This window comes from Choloepus didactylus, chromosome 8 (assembly GCF_015220235.1).
Source record: "Choloepus didactylus isolate mChoDid1 chromosome 8, mChoDid1.pri, whole genome shotgun sequence".
Lineage (NCBI taxonomy): Eukaryota > Metazoa > Chordata > Mammalia > Pilosa > Megalonychidae > Choloepus > Choloepus didactylus.
This window is the reverse complement of record NC_051314.1, coordinates 105,475,921-105,493,544: the sequence shown is the minus strand read 5'-3', so window position 1 is coordinate 105,493,544 and position 17,624 is coordinate 105,475,921. Positions and strand designations below refer to the sequence as shown.

The following is a 17,624-nucleotide window of genomic DNA, read 5'->3' as shown; positions in this document are numbered from 1 at the left end:
CCATATCTTTGTGGCTAAGAACAAGGAGCATGACTTTTTTTCTAGCAGATATAAATTACTGTAATTTAAAAATTGACTTGGAAATACGTTAATCTATAGACCTATTTAAACCTAAACTAAAACAATCTGTCAACTTTTGGATATCGTGAGTATAATTTAGTTCCTGAGAAAAATTACTCATTAAAACTAAAATTGTTAAAGAAATAAATGAGACCAGTGATTTCCCTTCAATATAGTACTATTTCCTTTCATATTTTAGCATATTTAAAGAGATTTAATAGTACAATTATTACCTTTATAAATGTCATTATAAGAAATGTAAGCATTTATTCATAATGATTCAAATGCCTTCTTCTTTAACTTCTGAATTAGATCACAGGAAGTTCTGTACTATCCACTGCACTGGATACTTGAGAAGCTGGCCTCCAAATGTTGTTGGAGTGGAAGAAGAAAGGGACAATAAAAAAGATGGCAGTAACTTTACCTGCCTTGTTGCCATTGGAAGATTACATCCATATATCGTCCCACGGAACAGTGGAGAGATTAAAGTCAAACCAACCCAGTTTATAACCCGGTTTGCCATAAATGGAAAATTTGTCTATGTTGATCAGAGGTAAACGCTTACATGCCATTACTGTTAGAGTTCAAAGTGATGCTTAAAGCTATTGGATTTTTTTTAAGACTTCAGAACAGGAAATAAAAATTTAAATAAAATAAGGATGTGTATATGTCAATAACTTTGTTCAAGTCAGAATGTAAACTCAGGTATTTCTTAATCTGTATTGTAGAAACTGCCCCTGGTTTGAGTCTCCAATTCTGTTTGTGGATGGTAGTGAGAGTAAGAGCATAACTGAGTTGGGCTGGTGGCCTCAGGCCTGGGTGTCCATTCTGTTCTGCAGCTCTAGTCTGAGTCTGGGGCTGCCAAAGAACCCCAATGATGCACACACATAGGTCACTCATCCTCTTACCTGCTTCCCTACTACCCTGACCGTGCATGGACTTATAGTATTCTAGGGGGTAGTGCACTTACCAATTGTGAAGTTTATTTTCTATTTTAAAATCAGGGCAACAGCAATTTTAGGATATCTGCCTCAGGAACTTTTGGGAACTTCTTGTTACGAATATTTTCATCAGGACGACCATAGAAATTTGACAGACAAGCATAAAGCAGGTATACATTGAGTGGGGTCCTGTTTTTGGTAACTTAACTTACAGCATGAACTCTTAATTTCTCATTCCTGTGAAAAGCAAAACTTGAATTAGTCCTCAAGGGGTTGATTTTTATTGTGACGAAGTAGACTGTTAGGCTAATCATTCTCTTTTCTTGTTAAGTTCTACAGAGTAAGGAGAAAATATTTACAGATTCCTACAAATTCAGAGCAAAAGATGGCTCTTTTGTAACTTTAAAAAGCCAATGGTTTAGTTTCACAAATCCTTGGACCAAAGAACTGGAATATATTGTGTCCATCAACACTTTAGTTTTGTAAGTGATTTTTTATGTTAAGACCTTTATATTAATTTCAAATGATTATCATTGCTTCTCTCTTCTCATTTGGCTAAATAATTAAAATCATATGATCCTCTGGACTCATATTACAATTTGAGATATATATTTTGAGGAATTAATTTCATGTTCTTTGGCACTAGTTCTCTGAATGAATCTTAAAGTTTTCCCTTTTGTGTATATTCCTTTTTGTTTTGTGTGATATGTGACAGTTAAGGCATTTTATTCACACATTTCTTTCCTACCCTACATACCTTGTCCCTATATCAAATGATGTGAATGGATGTGGCTTTCACCTATAAATCATTGTAAAAAAAAAATGCTTAGTTCTCTACATCATTTCCATGCGTGCATCTTCTAAGCCTGGAGTGCCGTGTTTGATTCTACAGTGTGCGCCTAGCACAGGGGTGCTTGACTGGGAGGTAAGCAGAAATCCAGCTCAAGCACCGTCTGCCAAGTCCCGATCTGTAACTGTGTCAGCAAGAAGGAAGAGGCAACTTCTGATTTGCACAATATGCTACCACGACCCTGTTTTATTATTTTTCTTTAATTTCCTTTTGAAATAGCTATAAGGTTTCATCAAAGTAAATCTGTTAACTTATCTACAATGTTTCATAAGGAAAGAACCCCAAAGGCTTAATTTCCAGTATTCACTGTTATGCAATTGTAATAATCCTTGCCTTTTTGTCAATAGTGTTAAAACTGAGAGTTTGTAACTGTGAGAACATGAACTTTATAGGATAGTAAGGCATTAAGCAAATATCCTGGTATTTGGCACATCAGGGTATTGATCTCTGGTGGTGTCAGTAATAATGTGTATATATAAAATGTAACTGGGGTAAGACTTGACAAATCAAATATACCAAATTGAAAACAGTTGCTTTAACAATTTCCTTCACCTTAAAAAAAAAAAATCGTCAACAATGTTTCTTAATTCTAGGGGCTGTAGTGAGACTGGAAAAGCATCGTTACTTCCCTGCAGCCCTCAGTCCTCAGAAGGTATGCTTAGTTTCCGATGATGGAAGACTTATTACTAAAATGTATTATTGTGGAAGAATTATTACTATTAAGTCAGTCTTTTGCTTTTTTGGAGAGGGAAAGAATTTCCAGCTTGAAATTGAAAAAATTCTATGGGTCAGGTTATGGGAATCCCAACTTCGGTTTAAAAGTAAGAGACTGAGTTCAAAGGGAAATAAATAACCCATTTCAAACTGCCAGGGGCCCGACCGTTTCCTCTGGTGCTTTCCACACTCTGTTACAATCTATTTTGTCTGACAATCAGCTGCTCACTTGACCTGGCTCTCCCCTAGACTGAGTTCTTCCAGAACAGGAAAGGCGCTTTGCCATTGTTATTGCTTCCCAACAGCTAGCATAGGTCCTTATACATTGTGACACTCATACGTATCTGTTGGGCAGATTTATGAAAAGCATTAAGGGGAGATTTTGCTTATCTGTATTAAGTTTTTACCATATGGATATATTAATGTGTTACTTGTATATTTAAAAATAAAAAGATTAGGAAATTTTAAAAATAAAGTATTGCTCTGATTTTAGAGTGGAGAAAAAAGTAGGAAGAGACTATCTGTACTGAAGAATTACAGGTCATGTTTGTAACTGCAAATGGCTTTCTAGACATTTGATTCGGATCACTTCTGCATAAGTATTTAGAAACAACATGGGTTGTTTGTAACTTTGAGATGAGTTTTCTAATATTGCAGGATACAGCTTTTGTTTTTCAAGGAGGAAAATAGGAAATATATTTTAATTGAAAGAAAGATATTAACTGCAGTTATTTACTTTTTTACAGCCCTTATTTGAATGTTTCCTTTTGTTATTATTTAGGGTCCTCTAGGCAGTCTTGCCTTAGCACGTTGGGAATGTCTACTGGAACACTGCTTGGTGCTGGTAGTATTGGAACAGATATTGCAAATGAAATTCTGGATTTACAAAGGTAATGTTTTAAAAAACATAAAAAATGTATATATAATGGAAGAGAAGCAACAACCAAAAAATCCCAGAATAATTAGATATAAAATTTACAATAAGTGTCCAGACCTATATGAAAAAAAAAGCACTTTAAAATGTAACAAATGTACCCAAAGGATTATTTGAATATCTTCCCAGATATAACTTGTTTTTCAGTGGGAACACTCAGTATTGTAAGGCTGTCAGTGTCGCTGCGTTTGTTTTTTTGGAATCTGACAAAATGATATTAACCATATGAGAATATCCAGGAAAATTCTGAAAAACAAAGTAAATGAGATAATACTAATCCTATCAGATATTAAAATATATTATAAAGCTATAATTACTAAAACCTTTCAGTACAACATACAAACAGACCAATCAATGAAAAAGAACAGGGTTCTTTTATTGAGGAAATAGGCTCAAATACATATGGAAATTAATTTTATGGTAAAAGTGGCATTTTAGATCAGATAGGGGAAAATGGAATTAGCAGTAAATGGCATTATAATAACTGTATAAACATTTGGAAAAAAGTATACAAAGCTAGATTCCAACTTTATTATGTATGGTAAAATTCTAGATGAATCAAACATTTCAAAGTAAAAAACAAAACTATGAAAGTATTTCAAGAGCACAAGTATGGATTTTGATAATCTTGGTTTATATCACACAAACATCACACAAAATTCAGATTTCATTAAGAAAAAGATTATAAATTTATATAAACATTCAAAACTTAAGCGTAACTATAACCATTATAACAGTTAAAAGGTAAATTATAAACTGAGGAAACTGTGTGCATTTCACATGATAAAAAAAGGACTAATAATCTTAATATATGAGGAGGTTTTATTATGTAATTTTCTTAAAAAATCTTAAATTTTAAAAAGATTGGATGTTGGACAGTGGACATGAGCAGAAAAAATATATAAATGATCAAGAAACTTGAAAAATTGCTCAACCCAATTCATAAACAATATACATATACAAAATAAAACACTGAGATACTTTTTTTCACTTAGATTGTCAAAGACTCCAAAGTTTGATAATAATGTAGATAAGAATGTGAGGAAACAGGCATTCTTAGACTATTTGTGGGAGTATAAACTGCTGCAGCACTTTGGAGGAAAATTAGACAATATCCATTGAAAATGTAATTGTATATAATTTTAAATTCAGCAGTTTTACCTCAGAAATAAATATTCTAACAAAATAATGCAAAGATATATGTATTAGGGTTCTCCAGAGAAACACAACCAATAGGATATATAAATATATATATGTAAATATTAAGAGATTTATGACAGGAATTGGCTCAAACAGCTGTGGGAATTGGCAAGTCTGAATTCCTCAGGGCAGGCTGCAAGTTGGGGATGCTAAAGAAAGTTTCAGTGAATTCCCCAGGAGAAGCTGGCTGGAGAAATTCTTCTTTCTAACTGCCAAAATCATCCCTTAAAGTTCTCCCTTGAAGGCCTTCAACTCATTGGATGAGACTTCTTTCATTGCTGGAGGTAGTCTCCTTTGTTGATTGTAGATGTACCAACCATAACATAGATGCAATCAACTGACTGATGATTTAAATCCACAAAATGTCTTCACAGTATCAACGAGCCAGCTCTTGCTTGACCAAACAACTGTACACCATAACCTAGCCAAGTTGATTCATGAACTTAACCATCACAATGTGTAAGCAAGACTGTTAATTGTGGCAATGCTTATAGAAGTGACTTAGATATTTGTCAATGGGAAAATTGTTGTGGTATATCCATACAATGAAATGCTCTGCAGCTGTTAAGAATGAAGTAGCTCTATGTATGCTAATATGGAAAGGTCTTTAGAATAAATGGTAAATAGAAAAAGCAAAGAAATAGGGAAAAAGTATAGTGTGTATAATATCCTACCTGTGTGAGGAAAAAGAAAGTTCTATATATACGGGCCCACAGTCTCTCATCTAAAATCCTTGAGACCAATCTGTTTTGAATTTAGAATTTTTTTGGATTTTAGAAAGGTTGTGTTTTGGAATTCTTTTTTTTTTTTTTTTTTTTTTTTAAGAAAAGGGCGTATTCTATAGTAATACCTCCAGAAAGCAGTTATATCATGGGCAGTACCATATAGTCAAATACATTAGTATTTCTGCAATGTTTATATATGTGTTTATAAATTAAATGGTATTTATGGGTTAAATAATCTAGTGCAGGGAGGGAGTAAGAATGAGGGGTATATATGTTAAACAAGATTGAGAATCAGTTGATAATTATTGAAACTGTTTGGATATATAGGATTTCATTATACTACCTACTTAGGATCTCTTTGAAATTTTCTATATAAAAAATTTAAAAATATATTTCTGGAGTGAAATGTGTAAATTTTCATACTAAGTGGGATAAAGTGAGATTAAAGAAAAAGTAGCCTCACATCAGTTAAGGTTCTTCTGAGTTCTGATCAATTCAGATCTTTGCTGACAAATGAATTATGGAAACTCGGTTTTCAGAGTGTTTTGGATTTTGGAATTGTAAGAAAGGACATGTAACTCCACAGTATAATATGTAACAATACAAAATATTTCTTCTGAATAGTTATCTCTCATATATAGGACAGGGTGTTTGGGAAATTGAGATGTAGAAGAGGAGAGAAATTTTAGTATTTTATCTACTACCTTTTGGTACAATTTGGATTTTTGGCTTTTAAATTAAAAAAATTAATTGAAAAATATCACTAGATGCTTGTCTCAGGCCTTCTATCTGCCTAATCTATTTTATTGAACAAATGTTTATTGAATACTTAGTATGTGCCATGTATTTTCAAGAATTGAGTGTATTATAAAAATGTACACAAGCATACATCTGTGATCTTTCATATGCTTTCATGCTTGTCCTCTCTTCATAAGAGTTAATATGTAAAACTGACAGTATATCATATTATTAAATGCTCAAGCGTGTAGTTCACACATTTTTGCGTTTAATCCTATACTGACTTTTACTATCAGATCTAGGTTTCCTTCCAGTTTTAAGGTTTCACAACTCAGTGACCTAGGTAATAAAAAAAAAAAAAAGTTTTCAGTAGGTCTGGAAGGGCATTTTAAGAGAAGCAAAAATTGAACTAAATGTTGACAGCTGGCTCCCTTAGAATGAGCAGGATGCACTGGAGTTGGGGAGGGAGCCATTTATACACAGAGGGCCTCAGCCAGGGTAGGGTGGTGAGGAAGAGAAAGTATGGTGGTTCAGAGAACAGCAAGGAGACCAAGCTGAGAGAGGAGTTTACAGCAAGAGACGCAACTGAGAGAGGAGTTGAGTTGGTGAGTGGTGAGGAGTTTTAGCTAAGATGAAATCAAGCCGTGGAAGGGCAGGCTTATGACAAGGAACCAATATGATGAAAGCTGTGTTTCAGAAGAATCTGGTAGTGAATGGCATGGCAGAAGGGGCTAGTTTTCATCTTTAAACCAAGGCTAAGTAAACAGGTTGTGATTTTTAAACGTGAACCGCAGAATAAAAAGCCAGTCAAGCTATTTACTTTAAATGTCCAAGAGAGGTCACTGATTTTTTCATCTCTAAGTTTCCCTACCTAATTCATTCCATTCCTCTGTCTCAATCATTTTCTCTGTAGTTTCTTCTCAACTGCCTTCTTGAGAATACATGGAGACATAAAGTTATGGTTATGCCATTATGTTCTCTGCATGTGTTTCATGGATTTTGTACCTGGGCTGATCTATTACAGTAAAATCTGACTATTTTCTACTTCAAAAAATTGAAGAATGTTTGTAAATGTTTATTTATTTCAATTATACTGTTTACTGAGTTGGTGTGAGTGCCTGTTTTAAACTAAATTTGTTGTGTTATTCTATTCCTTTGCCATGTGCTATATTAATAAAAGTAACATGCTTTACTTAAGAGTTTCTACCTTGGAATTTTACTTTTTTATTTACTATGGAGTGTTTGTCAGCACTCCATAGTCAAGTATAAGTCTGACCAAGCCAGACTAATTGTGAAAACTGTTAAGATATCCATCAAGTTCTGCACTGAATTTTATCAGTAGATTATTATGTAGTCAGAGGAGAAAATTTCCTTCTAAAAATAAAAATAGAGCCAATCTCTTTCTTTATCATTTTCTAAAGGTTACAGTCTTCATCTCTTGGTGATTCAAGTCCAGCAGATTTAATGAAAGACACTTCCACTGTAAACTGCAAGAATGTAAGTACACTCTTAAGTAATGATATTCAAGAAATAAATGAACAATAGAATTTGCTCCTAGAGGATCAATTATTTCTCCTGGAGAAAGAAGTCATCCTGTGAAAAATAAATGTACCAACCAGTTGATGATTTTTAAGAAGCAATATGGAATAGTGAATGGTTAAGAGTAAAGCTTCTGGAACCGTGCTATCTGGCTCCAAGTTCAGCTCACACCATTACTGCTATATAACCTCGGGCTTGTTACTTAAACTCTCTTTGCCTCAATTTCCTCATCTGTAAAACGGATAATAATAGCACTGATCTCTTAAGAGTAGTGTGAGAATTAAGTGATTTGATGCAAACACAAACAGGAACACTTAAAACGGTGCCTGGCAAACATTAAGTGTTCAATAAATGGTAGCTATTAATTTGAATTGGTTCCAGTTTAGTGGATTAATTGTACATCTTTAATCACCTAAATGATCTGAGAAAAAACTTATATAAACCACAAGATAAGTACTATATAGTATTTAATTCAATTGAATAAATACTAGCTGTTTGAAATCAAGTATTGCTATGTATGCAAAAATGACTAAGCAAAATACTAAATATCTAGAAAGCTTACATGCAATATGATTCTAATGTACTATAGACAACAAAAACTCTAAAGTAGATTTTTATTCTGACTTGTCTTTTCAGATGTCCAATGAGGAGATGACCTCACTAAGTCCTTCTGAAATGTGGGAGCCGGAGGCTGCAAGGCAAAACCAGAACACTACTGCTCTCCACAGCAACGAACCACTCCTCAGTAAGTTTCCTTTGGCAACTACTCACCATTTTAGTTTTTCACAAACTCCTTCTTAATCCTCATACTATCAGGTACAGGGATTTCTAGAGAAGCAAGCAGTTTTTAAACTAAAATTTTCCCAGCCGGTAGTGGAGAGGAAACTAAAACATTTAAAGACCTGAGTGTGATGTGTTGTATGAGGCCTGTGACCAGTTGGGATAGATAAAACCCACGAAGATCCAGATTGAAGCTTTTCTTTTGGACTTACAAGGTCATGATATCATTGGGCTGGCAGAAACTGGCTCTAAAAAAATGGGGCCTTTGCTTTACCCTGCTGAGATGCCCCAGCGTTTGTTTGCCTTGGTTCTCACTAGGAGTTGGCCGTTCAGATCTCTGAGCAATTTGAAGCCTTGGGGTCTTCTGTTGGAGTGCAGAGTACTGTGATTCTAGGTGGAATTGATTCCATGTCCCTGGCAAAAAAAAACACATATAGTAATAGTGACTCATGGTAGATTGACTGACCACTTGGAAAATACAAAAGGTTTCAACTTAAGAGCTCTCAAACACTTGGTCATGGATGAAGCTGAGCAAATGAATATTAAATATAGATTTTGAGACAGAGGTTGACAAGATCCTGAAAGTCACTCCCCAAGATCAGAAAACATTTCTCTTCTCCACTACCATGACTGAGAAGGTGCAAAAGCTTTAGCAAGCAGCTCTGAAGAATCCTTTGAAATGTGCAGTTTCCTCAGAATAACAAAGAATTTGAAAAATTACAGCAATATTATCTTTTTATTCCCTCTAAATTCAAGGATACCTACCTGATTTATATTTTAAACAAATTGGCTGGAAACTCTTTTATGATATTCTATAGCACCTGTAACAATACTCAGAGAACAGATTTGCTATCCAAAATTCTAGATTCATTGCCATTCACCTCCATGGACAAATGGGCCAGAGCAAGCGCCTAGGATCCCTTGAGCTCAAGGCAAAGGTTTGTTCCCATCTTCTAGCAGCTGATGTGCAAGCCGAAGGTGTAGACATTCCTCGTGTGGATGTAGCTACCAGCTTTGACATTCCTACCCATTCCAAGGATTACATCCATTGAGTGGGTAGAACAGCTCAAGCTGAGCGCTCTGGAAAGGGTATACCTTTGTCACACAATATGACGTGAACTCTTTCAGCGCATGGAACACTTAATTGGGAAGAAACTGCCTGTTTTTCCAACTCAGGATGAAGAGGTTATGATGCTGACAAAATAGTTGACTGAAGCCCAAAGATTTGCCCAAATAGAGTTAAGGGAGCATGGAGAAAAGAAGAAACACACACGAGAGGATGCTGGAGTCGACGATACAGAGGGTGCTACTGGTGTCAGGAACAAGGTGGTGGAGGAAAAATGAAAAAACAGAAAGACCGTTAATCACTTTCATAAAGACTTGAGTTTTACTTTCTGTTCTGTAAAGGAGGATTGAAGAAAAAAGAATGAAACCTTCTCCACTGGAGTTCCTCAGACTAAACTCCGTCAAAATTATGGCTAGAATCTGCTCAGCTAATTCAGAACTAATTCCCCTTTCTGTGTTGGAGTTACTGCATGATGTTTTTTACAGTGGCTGATGTCCAGACTATTAAAGTTCTTCAACCTTGGTTCCTCACTCATGATATGAGTAGGACGTGATCTTCTGTCACTTCACACAGACCTTTTGCTTTTTCAGCTGCACTTCAAGGATTAGGTGTGAAGCACATGATGTAAAGGAATGAATCTTCTACAGTTAGGTGATGATATTTAAGCTATCTCAACTTGTGCTTTATTAGAACTAATATGGCATAATAAATTGAAAAAATATTTTATGAGATTCAAACTACCCAAGGAGTTTGGTGTTAAAGGGCTTTATAGATGTAAATAAGTTGTTGCTAATAGGTAATAAACTATAGTGGCAGTTACATGGCAAACTTAAAAAAATGTAATCATTCATTTTCACTGATGCTTAGGCGATGTCCAAGTTGAAATGGCATAGTTTCATACCCCCCATAACTGATACTACTCTGCTCAAAATGTATGTTAAGAGAATCAAAGGACTTGAAGGACTTACATATCAGCTTATATAGAGCCACATATTATTCATCTCAAATTCAGTTGTACTTTGCGGATTATCAGAAAACTTGCATTAATATTTAGCTGTGTTTTAACCCTTAATTTCTGGAACCTCTTCCTTATGTCTAACTTAAATCCTATTTCCATAGTTCCTCCTTATTTCCTTGTTCAATAAAAAATATGCTTACCTTTCTTTTATAAGAATACTTCAAAATTTTGGAAGGCTATGCTTTTGTCTCAGCCTTCTTGTTTTCAGGTGAAACAGAGTTTGTTCAAATTAGATTAAAAGTTTAATTTCTCCTTCCAGGTTCTATACACACATGCATAAACACCAGCCCCTAGATCCTGTCTGGGAATATACCATTTAGTAGTGTCATTTTCTGTTAGAAAACTCATAGACTAAGCTCACTTTTGTGCAATTTATTTTACAACAGATTGTTATAAAAAAATAGGTGACATTTAAAAACATAGTAGGTTTCTGCCCTTTGCCCTCAAAATACATGCTATGGTATTCTAGTGTTGCAATTTTTTATGATAGTCATTTTTTAGCCTCCAAATGTGTGATATGTACAGCTTTATTGATTACTTTTACTTACCCAGACCTATATTGTAATTTGACAGATGATGGTTCCCAGTTGGATTTCGATGCCCTATGTGACAATGATGACACAGCCATGGCGGCCTTCATGAATTATTTAGAAGCAGAAGGGGGTCTGGGAGACCCCGGGGACTTCAGTGACATCCAATGGACACTCTAGCATTTGATTTTTTTAACTCCAAAAATGAGAAACATTTTAAAGCATTTCATTTTCAAAAACCATATTCTTCAGTACTGTATAAATACTGTTTTATCTTTTATTCCTATTAACGGTATACCAGTTTTTATAGATTTGCACCTTACTCTCACAGGAATATCGGGAAATAAGATGTTTTGCTCTCAGTAGAACCTCTCAGTTTATTACAAAAATCCTTTACCCAGTGAAATGGCTTAAAACACAGTAGCAACTATATTTTCTGCTAAATTTTTTTAACCAAGAATATCACATGCATATCATTTTTGTTTCTTGATGCAGTTTTTGAATTTGGAGAATTTGGTGTATTGATATTTTCCTCGTGTCTAAGATTCATTTATTTGTGTTATTATGTTATTTGGAACATTTTCATTCCTTGTGTACTTTATTCTTAATTGAGGACAGGGCTTATACACTTTAAGAAAATGGTGAGTACTTGAACATTTAAAGGGACAGTGCAATTCATAGTCATAATCGCAATGAATACTGTATTCCATCTTTGTAGACTTGGGCAGGAACAAAGCAAGTATATTTATGCTAAGTTGAGCACTTTGAGGTGAATTTAAAGTGAGATGATTTGTTATTTAAAATTCAGGAAAAAAAACAGAGAGTTTCATCTTTGCTTTCAGAAAAAGAAGAACCATCATATGCCTTAGATCTTGGTGATTAACTTTTGCATATAAGATTTACTGTTAATGCAATCACTCAAAATTTTCATTACAGATAGAATAGATTTTTGATGCTGATAAGGTAAGGTACTTAGCAAAGGATTGGTCGTGGAGGAAGAAATGGGCCCAGGGGGATTAAATGTCTTGTGTAAAGTCACACATTAAATTCATATATTGTTTTGATGTTGGATGTGCATAAACCACATTTCTTTTGATTTCACTGGTTAAATGATTAATTAACTGACCCAGGAACCAGTCATGGCCTTCTAGACTATTAGACAATTATAGTTATTTTTGCCTATAACCAAAGGTAATGACATAAATGGTAAATACATTTTTAAAACCACAATGCAATGATTACTAATATAAAAACTAATTATGTTGCTAAAATTAAAATTCTGGAGAACATTTGTTAACCTATAATTAATCCATAGGTGGCTCAAATTGAGTGTAAGAATGAAGAAATATTCTATATCTCCCTTTTTGAGGATCATCCTTCTATAACAGCATTTTATAATGTTTTAATAGTATTTTGTATTTTACTAAGTGTGTTCCCATGTATTCTCATTTGTGTCTCACAGAGGAAAGCAAATAGGTTGAGAAACTAATGGGGAAACTCTGAGCCCCCAATACAGGGTTGGTTCAAATCCAGTTTTCATTCTCCATATGATGCTGTACCCTTTCAGCAAATTTCTCTCAGAGCCTCCCTCACCAACATAAAGCATTATTTTGACCCTGCATGATATTTTCTTGGGCTGTAGGTGACAGATTAGAAGTTTTGTTAGATGTGTTAATGGTGAACATACCAACAGGCTATAACCAAAAGCAAATGTTCCCTTCAGACATGAAACCTGCAGTGGTTGTGTAGGTAAGGACCTAGTCACACGTCCTCCTCTGGAGCTGATACAGTGATCTGGCAATGTCAGTGTGTCAGCATCACCCCTGGGTCTGACTTTGAAGAATCAAGAGACACCCAGGTTTAGAATAAGCCAAAGAAACCCCAGAAGATGAAAGTGTGTTTGCAGCAGCCCAAACATTATGATTAAGTCTAAAGAAGTGTGAATGATTACGTCTGCTAAGTCAGGCAGAGGGGTCTGCCTGCCAACAACATTTTAGGTTACTAAAGCATGGCAGGGTGGGCTTGGCCTCCAAAGAGTCTGTCCAAGGCAATGGTAGCAGGATAGGTCATGGTGGTTGGATGGCCTCAAAAGCATGAGGGAAAGGCAAATGCCCATGATGTGAGGGTTTGAGAGGCAGACCATTGCTGCCTTGCACAGTAGCAGTTTGTTCTCTTTGTTAGGGAGGGCTTATTCCATAGACCAGTGGGCAGATGGTGAATTGAATGCCCTTGGCATGGTTTTATCCTTTATTAACCCACCCTAATTTTTTTCTATAGGTCCTCTTGCCCTGAACTCAGAATCCAGTATTTGTTTGACTCATGCAGTGTATGATACTGTAGCTCTCCCAAGTTTAGTGTTTTCTTCAAAATGCATTCTATTAACATTTGATTGCTGTTGGGAGTGACAGATGTTTTTATGGCTTACACTATATTACTTTTTTCTCCTACAAATTAATTCATGAATTTTGGTGAAAAAATAATATGTCTACAAGCTGAATGAGATTAGCATAAGAAGAGTACTGTAGTTCTTTTATTTTTAACCCCAAGAGTTACTGCTACAATAATGTAATGCAGTGGAAGAAGTGCTTAGAATCAGAAGACTCTTCTGAGTCTCTATTTAACCGTGTGACCTCAAGCAAGCCATTTTAAACTCTGTGCCTTGGTTTCCTCATTTATTAAAAGAGCTTTGATCTCTGAGTTTACTTCCAGCTCTAATTCTATGATTCTTACCCACAGGACTTGAGTATTAGAGTCAGACTCTAGAACTTTGCTGTCCAGTACAGTAGCCACTGACCTCATGTGGCTACTAAGCATTTGAATTGTGGCTAGCACAAATTGAGATGTGCTATAAATGTAAAATACATACCAGATTTCAAAGACTTAGTATGAAAAAAAAATGTGAAATACACATTCACAGTTTTACATTGCTTATTTGTTAAAATGATAATACTTTTTGACATACTGGGTTAAACATTAAAATTAATTTCTTCTATTGCTTTTTACTTTTTAGATTTGGCTACTAGAAAATTTTAAATTACTTTTGTATCTCACATTATGCTTCTGTTGGACAGTGCTGTTCTAGAGTGGATATTGCAATAGACCAAAGCATAAGTATGATATTTACTTCTAAATATCTGTTGTTTAAAGAATTTTATTTATTGATCCTTGAGTCAGTGCATTTGTGTAACTGTGACACTCTATCTATATACCAAATTTAAAACTTTTTTGAAACTAGTAATACTTGAAAATGTTATCAGATATTTTATTACATGATAGCCTGAAATCAAATAATACCCAAGGTACATATTGACACCATTTGGTAACCACTAAATTTGGAAATCCATTGAGAAACAGGACAAAGAAGAAAATACAGAATAGAGACTTTTAGTACATAAATTGAATTAAGGAGAAGTGAGTGTTCACAGTGTCAAAACAAGAAAAGGTTGTGTTGATTGTCATAGTTTCTGAGGGATCTCTGTAGGGTGTGGGGCACAGGTGTATGAAATAGCCAATACCTAGTTATTGGATCATGATTAATGGTGTTGAGTTGTAGCTTCTGCTCTGAAGAGGTATCTACCACTCAGGTCATCCTTGGACTCTGGAATTGGAGACTCTGATTTGCCCAGCACAGTATTATAGACAGGACAGGGTTGATGTCTAGAATTATCAGAAGCCATAAAAAAAACTGCTATGTGGCCACTAGGTGCCACGTTTCCCTTTTAATAGTGCTTTGTTTACGTTAGTAGATTAATTTTTCCAAGCTACATGGGGCCTCTGAGAGGCATTTATTAATTTTGTGCCTAGAATAAGTCTGCCTCTGGTAGTTCTGAGTAAAAATATTCACTGCAAGTTCTTAGAGTTATGTACCTTTTGTGGGTTGTTTTATAGGGAATGCTTTCTAAGAGAGGCCTGGAAAGATCCTTCCAGGATCTTTGGCTTAGGATACCTCTTCAGATGTGGTCCAGTTAAAGCTGACCTTAGAAAGAAAACCTATTCAACCTGGAATAAGCTTTCTGAACTCGTTGCAATTGAAAGTGTGTGTTGTGTATGTGTCACTGTTCATATGGTCTTGAGTGTAGGTTTTGTCTTTTATACAGTTTTTAGCTCTTTTCCAGTTTACTTGTTCTTGTCTGTACATTGGTATTTTTTAAACTTTGTGGTAAATAATGAAAAAAAGTAAAATTAAAACTATATTTTATAATAATTAATAGTTTGGAGTTTTTCTGTTTAATATATTATATTCCCTCCAAATAAAAATGTGTCCTTAACTAATTCCTCATGTGAAAATCCAGATGACAGAGATGGTCCAGAGTCCTCAAGCCACTGGGCAGAGAGGTCCATTGAACTCTGTCACTGCATACATTTGAGGGAGTGTCCATCGGGCTAACTGCTCTAACAACCCCACAACCCCAGTGACTTAACCCAATGAAAATTTCTTTCTGGCTCACAAGGTCTGATGTCGTCAGTATTGTCTGTCTCTCTGACTCCGTCGTCTCTTCTTCCTTGTCATTCCCTCTCTCCATGTCTCACCTTTGGTTTTCTTTAAGCTGGACTTATCCTCAGATGGACCCTCTTCCCATAATGACCCTAAAGGCTCCAAGCACGTCATTCTTATGTTCTTGTCCCTAATAATCCTGGACACAGAGCTCCCTTTCTTAGAAATTCAAGTGTCCATGGATTGGGTCTCTGCATCAACCTGGTTCCCATTGCCTTCCCAGTGCTTAATAGGCTGGAATCTACAGATTGGCCAGGCTGTTGTCACATGCCCAACCCTGAGCTGTAGGTCAGGTGGGTCAGCCCCACTGGAATCACATGAAATGAGAGAAGAGGGGCTCCCGAGTTAACTGTTACCAACAGGAGTGCATAGATGGGAGCAGGCTACGACAGATGGCCACCACAGAGCCTGGTACAGAGACTGGAGAGCCAAACAAGGTGGAACTGTGAGGATGAAGAGGAGACAAGTGGAAGAGAGAGTATTACAGAGGTAAAATTGTGGCGGCAAGAACTTGAGTACTAATCATATATGGAAAATGTTGACGTGAAGGCAGTCAATGATGAGGACTTTCTGGCTGGGGCACCTGTGGATGGTGGTGCTGTTCAAGAATTAAGCATTACAAGAGGGGAAACAGATTTGGGGGAGAAGATGCATCAGTTCTGGACAAATTGAGTTTAAATGTGAGTTTGAAGAATAGGAGTGAAATCTGAGTTGAGCAGCAGACTTAAGCTCTTTGAGCCTCCTTTTCTTCATTCATGAACTAGTCATAAGAATTTTTATTTGCAGAGCTTTAGTTAGGATTAAATTAGATTATATAAAGTGTTTGGTACATTGCTTGGTACTTAGTAATTGTAACAGTGATCATTATATATTGACTGATTGATAAGATCTACAGTGTGATAGTAAATGTAGGGGATTGGTACCATGTAGAAGCTTCATCAATAAATTAGTAAAAATTTTCTTATACAGTATGTAAGACAAAGCATCGTCTAAGAATAATGTAAGCCTTCCAAAAGTTTAACCCGAATTACAGTAGGAATCTGTAAGCAATATGAAAGTGTAAGTACCAAGACAATCTAATTGAGTTAGCGTGTTTAGGAAGATATGTATGAGAAGCACAAAGCATGAGTGATTCAATTAGCTAAGGGGGAAATCTGTAAGATATTTTCAAAGAAATTCCAAATAGTTTCTAATGAATGAACTTTGTTCCAAATTAAGCATTCACTCATCCTGTGCTATATTCTCAGAGAGATGAAAATGGCATAGCCCGACTCTTAAGAGACTACAGCTTAGTGGGAAGACAGGTGGAAAGCAACACATCATAAAACTTGAAATTGCTACTTGAGAGGTGTATGCAAAGTGCTGGAGTGTGGGAGAAGGCAGGCTTTAAGAATCACCAAAATATGTTAGACCCTGGCAGTTCTCTTCCATTCATCCAGACTAGTGTTTCTCAAACTTTAGGTACATCAGAGTCACCTGAAGGGCTTGTTAAAATACAGCTTGCTGGAGCTTAACTCCAGAGTTTATGATTCCGAAGTCTGGGGTGGGGCCAGAGAGTTTGCATTTCTAACAAGTTCCCAAGCTCATGCTGCTGGTATGGGGAGCGCACTCTGAGACATCCATAAACAAATGAAAAAGTATCCACAGACCTCTCATTTCTGGGGCTCTTCCCAGGGAAGGGGAGGGGGATCACAGAGTCTCAGGATGGAGAAAAATAGCACTGTTTACTTTCTCCTCCTCTTAACTATTCTGGTTACAGGCATACATTGCACTTCGCAGATAACTGTGTTTTTTACAAATTGAAGGTTTGTAGCAACCCTGCCTCGAGCAAGTCTGCCAGTGCCCTTTTCCAACAGCATATGCTCACTGTGTCACATTTTAATTAAGGTATGTACATTGTTTTTTTTTTTTTTTAGAAATAATGCTATTGCACACTTAATAGACTATAGAATCATGTAAACATAACTTTTATGTGTACTGGGAAACCAAAAAACTCCTGTGACTTTCTTTATTATTTGCTTTCATTGCGGTGGT

At 35.7% G+C, this 17,624-nt stretch overlaps 1 protein-coding gene and 1 pseudogene across 7 annotated transcripts in view; both read left to right on the top strand.

Moving 5' to 3' along the window:
* Positions 1–15,265, top strand: part of ARNTL2 (aryl hydrocarbon receptor nuclear translocator like 2) — a 90,067-nt gene extending 74,802 nt beyond the window's left edge. For 5 of the 7 annotated variants that reach the window (XM_037847361.1, XM_037847364.1, XM_037847362.1 and 2 more), the window contains 8 exons: positions 373–613; positions 1,065–1,171; positions 1,333–1,483; positions 2,445–2,503; positions 3,347–3,455; positions 7,584–7,659; positions 8,338–8,446; positions 11,139–15,265. In XM_037847361.1, the coding sequence (XP_037703289.1) occupies positions 373–613; positions 1,065–1,171; positions 1,333–1,483; positions 2,445–2,503; positions 3,347–3,455; positions 7,584–7,659; positions 8,338–8,446; positions 11,139–11,275 (989 nt within the window). In that variant the 3' untranslated portion in view covers positions 11,276–15,265. Of the gene's footprint in view, positions 1–372; positions 614–1,064; positions 1,172–1,332; positions 1,484–2,444; positions 2,504–3,346; positions 3,958–7,583; positions 7,660–8,337; positions 8,447–11,138 lie in introns of those variants that run through there. The other 2 variants (XM_037847365.1, XM_037847366.1) reach the window with 2 other exon arrangements.
* Positions 8,565–9,845, top strand: LOC119541596 (annotated as a pseudogene).
* Positions 15,266–17,624: the final 2,359 nt, after the last annotated feature.